Genomic DNA, 3,934 nt, shown 5'->3' on the forward strand with positions numbered 1-3,934 from the left:
GATATATAGCTGTTGGGGGGGCTTTGGGGGGCATCGCGCCCCCAAGCCCCCCGCGCGCGTAAGTCGTTACACGCCATATTAGTTACCTGCCATTGTAGTTGTGTCCCTGTGTCCCACCTGTGAATTGAGATAGATATAAATATATATATTTTTTGAACTACATAAAACTTGCGAATATACAAAATTCTTCGCTGTCCAATGTAACTACGTAAAACTTAAGAATATAGAACATTCTTCCATGTCCTATTGTTTGTGCATATAAATAGATTGTTAGGTTTACCTAACTCTTGAACATGCAACATAAAATTGTCCATGGGAAAAGCAATCCGTATTCAGATCTATACCTGATTATTCTAATGATTGCCCTTTAGCTTTGTTGATGCTGATTGCTAATCAAACATTCCCTGTGTCCCCGTCGTCATTTATATATCCCCCTGTGTCCCCTGGCAGCCCCCTTGTAGTTGTGTCCCTGTGTCCTGGTCGTCAAATATATTCCCAGTATTCCGGTCGTCATTTGTGTCCCGGTGTCCCAGTCTGTAGGGGAGAGTCGGGTAAGACGGACCCCATTTTGGTTTTTCGTCTGCGGAAGAGGTTGGAAACAAGCAACGACTGACGAAAGGTGTCTAACTTGTCCTCAAAACATTGAGTTACATAAAGAAACCTTCTTCACACATAAATCAGCCGTATTTCCGGGCCCAGATAAAAAAAACTGAAGTTGGTCAAAAGGTCCATCTTGCCCACCCCATAGGATAAGACGGACCAGCCCTTTGGGCAATACGGACCCAGTTGCTCAAAAAGATTGATTGTCTCTAAACAATTTTATTTCGAATACTTAAAATACTAGTAGTAAGTAAAAAAGTAAAAAGTTAGCAAATAACTATATTTAAACACTGTACGAGGCCAAATCTACGTGAAAAACGAACTGAGCCGACTGTCTCGTCGTTCCGCCCGAAGGGGTCGGTTTTGGCAGCTTCATGATGACCTCTTCTTTTCGCACGAAGCTCATCTCTTCAGTTGCCGTGAATTTGCTCGATGGAGCTAATCGCTTCCAAAACTGAACTTGGAAACCATCAGATTCACAATCACACACAACTCCAACATAATTCCTGAAGCTCTTCTTGGTCGGCACTTTCACAACCAAGAAATCCCCACTTTTTGGTTCGTTTCCATCAAGAAACTCCTCCTCCTCTGATCCATCCAAATGCAAGCTGTCATCACTTTCATCATCCAGCGCGATATGTTCATCGAAGCTGTCTTCCCCGTTCCCAGGCTGTTTGGAGAGGTTTCTCTTTTCAGGCCGTTTTCTTTGAGCTTTCTTTTCTGATGTTTTTCTTTTCAACTCAAATTCTTCTTCCAGTCTGTTTTTTTCAGGTGTGTTCGTCAGAATTTTGGACTTTGTTCTTTTCCTAGGCGTTTTTCCGTCTCTTGCATAGAAACTCGCCTTAGGGTGAGGACGAACCGATTCTGGAGTCACTGGCAATAGTCGCAGAAATCACTGAGCTACTGGTAGTTGGCAGCACGTCGTTATTCAAGCTCTCGTCGCCAGGGCTGGTTGATGGAACTGCAGACTGGCCTGTCATGGGAGACGTCTCTGGTGCTGGTCGGTCTGTCACAAAGGCGCTGAGAAAGTCGTGATCTTGGAAGGGTATATTCCTGTTTTTTGGAACCCGCTTAGTACGTTTTCCATGACGAAAGCTCTTGGAAAAGCGATTCCAACGAATATTCCGATTTCATAAATGGTAATCCTCCTGTTTGGGTTCGAAATCATCCACGAGTTAGCTGCTTCATTGTAGTATCGCTTGAATGGCCCATAAACAGCAACATCAAGAGGCTGCAGCTTGTGACTGCAATGTGGCGGAAGCGTTAAGACGTCAATGCCGTTTTCTCTGCAAAGATTAACCACGCTCAATGAGACGTGCGAATCATGGTTATCCATAATCAGCAGAAGTCGATTTGTGGGCGAGCAACTGGTTTGGGAGATCAGATGGTGTATCATATCCGGGAAGATTTCGGCTGTCATCCATCCAGACGGCTGGCATTTTCCTGTGCTTCCAGGGGGCGTGCCATTGAGAAAACTTTGAAGCCAGTTCACTCGTGGAAAGACAAAGAAAGGGGCTATCGACTGGCCAGCTGCGTTGATACACCCTACGACTGTTACCAGCGTCCCTCGCTCAGCCGAAGTAATGCGTCCAACTTGCTTTGATCCCTTTTCTGCAACCACCTTTGGTGTCTTGTGAACGGTGGTTACTCCAGTCTCGTCAAGATTATATATTCTATTCGGCGGATACTTGTGCTTTATAAGCAGCTCTTCTAAATTATTGAAGAATTCGCTGACATTCGTCCTGTTGAAGCTGGTGGCTCTGGCAAGGCTTGTCGCTTCGGAGGACCTTAGGGAAAGCCCAACACGACTCATAAAGCTATTCATCCAGTCTTTTCCTGCACACTTATTTTCAGTCCAGTTCTTCGGCATATTCTTCCCTTTGGCCTGGGCATATTCATATGCAAGCTGACCTGCTTCCTTTTTCGTAAGTCCATGATGCATGTGCTGTGCCGTGATCATATAGTCCTTCAGAAGTATCTCTTCGTTTGCTGAGAACACACTTTTAAAGTTGAAGGTAGTTGCCAACTCCACTGATTGGGGATCTTCTGCTGCGTCGAGTTTTGCAACTGCTCTTCGCACTGTGCTTCGTGGCAAACCAACCTCTTTCGAAACTTTGCGAAGCGGCGAACCAGATTTAACTCGCATAGCAGCTGCTCTCAGTAAGTCCTGGTCGTGGAGACCGCGGGTGGTTTTCCTAGTATACTTTCCCATTCTGCAAAAGAGAGACAGCTTAATATATTTCTAATTGACATGCGGGAACAATAAATGCAACACAATATTCACAAAATACGTAAAAAATAATAACTTCGAAAAAGATCCCAGATGATAGGGGGCAAGACGGACCGGTCCGTCTTACCCGCTGTCTCTGTGGTCCATCTTACCCTGAACCTGCTTTTTCGGAATAGTTAAAAATTATAACATAAGATGGCGCTGCAATGAAAAAAATTAATGTCTCACACACTCTCCTAGACCTCCATATCTGTAAGAAAAATTACCACAGTATAAAAAAGAACATTAGAAACACCAGAAAAGAAAAACATTTACCTCAAAAGCCGGTTTCGAGAATGTGAAAACGAATAAAAATATTTTTCTCGAAGACAAGATTGGCTTCAACTCTCAGACTTCGCTCCGAAACTTGCCACTAGATGGCCGTTGTTTCTAGCTCTACAAGTGATAAAAAGGTGACGCTCAAGTCGAGCAATGACAAAAGGTCCGTCTTGCCCCCCGGTCCGTCTTACCCGACTCTCCCCTACTTTCTCTTTGAGTGTCGAGGTCGTCATTTATATTCCCTGTGTCCCAGCATCCCGGTCGTCGTTTGTTTCCCGGTGTCCCGGTCTGTAATTTCTCTTCGAACAATCCCTGTGTCCCGGTCGTCATTTATAAATCTTCCCTGTACCCCCGTCGTCCCCTTTGTAGTTGTGTCACTGTGTCCCGGTCGTCATTTATATTCCCTGTGTCCCGGTGTCCCAGTCTGTAATTTCTCTTTGAGGTTCCCGGTCGTCATTTATATTCCCTGTATCCCCGTGTCCCGGTCGTCATTTGTGTCCCGGTCTGTAATTTCATCAGTTGACAAACATGACGTCAGTCGACAAACAATTTCATGACGCATACAGCTCAATCCTTACAATGACGTCAGTCGACACACCTGAAGTCACTCGACAGACACACAGACAACCTATTTTTATATATATAGATATATAGCTGTTGGGGGGGCTTGGGGGGCATCGCGCCCCCAAGGCCCCGCGCGCGTAAGTCGTTACACGCCATATTAGTTACCTGCCATTGTAGTTGTGTCCCTGTGTCCCACCTGTGAATTGAGATAGATATAAATAT

At 45.1% G+C, this 3,934-nt stretch overlaps 1 protein-coding gene across 1 annotated transcript; it reads right to left on the reverse strand.

The window, feature by feature from the left end:
* Window positions 1-1,609: 1,609 nt before the first annotated feature.
* Window positions 1,610-2,812, reverse strand: LOC136043353 (uncharacterized). The gene has a single exon (XM_065728274.1). It carries the CDS (start codon window positions 2,810-2,812, stop codon window positions 1,610-1,612), a length of 1,203 nt encoding a protein of 400 aa, XP_065584346.1.
* Between the last annotated feature and the right edge of the window lie 1,122 nt (window positions 2,813-3,934).

This window comes from Artemia franciscana, unplaced genomic scaffold (genome assembly GCF_032884065.1).
Source record: "Artemia franciscana unplaced genomic scaffold, ASM3288406v1 Scaffold_4891, whole genome shotgun sequence".
Taxonomy (NCBI): Eukaryota; Metazoa; Arthropoda; class Branchiopoda; order Anostraca; family Artemiidae; genus Artemia; species Artemia franciscana.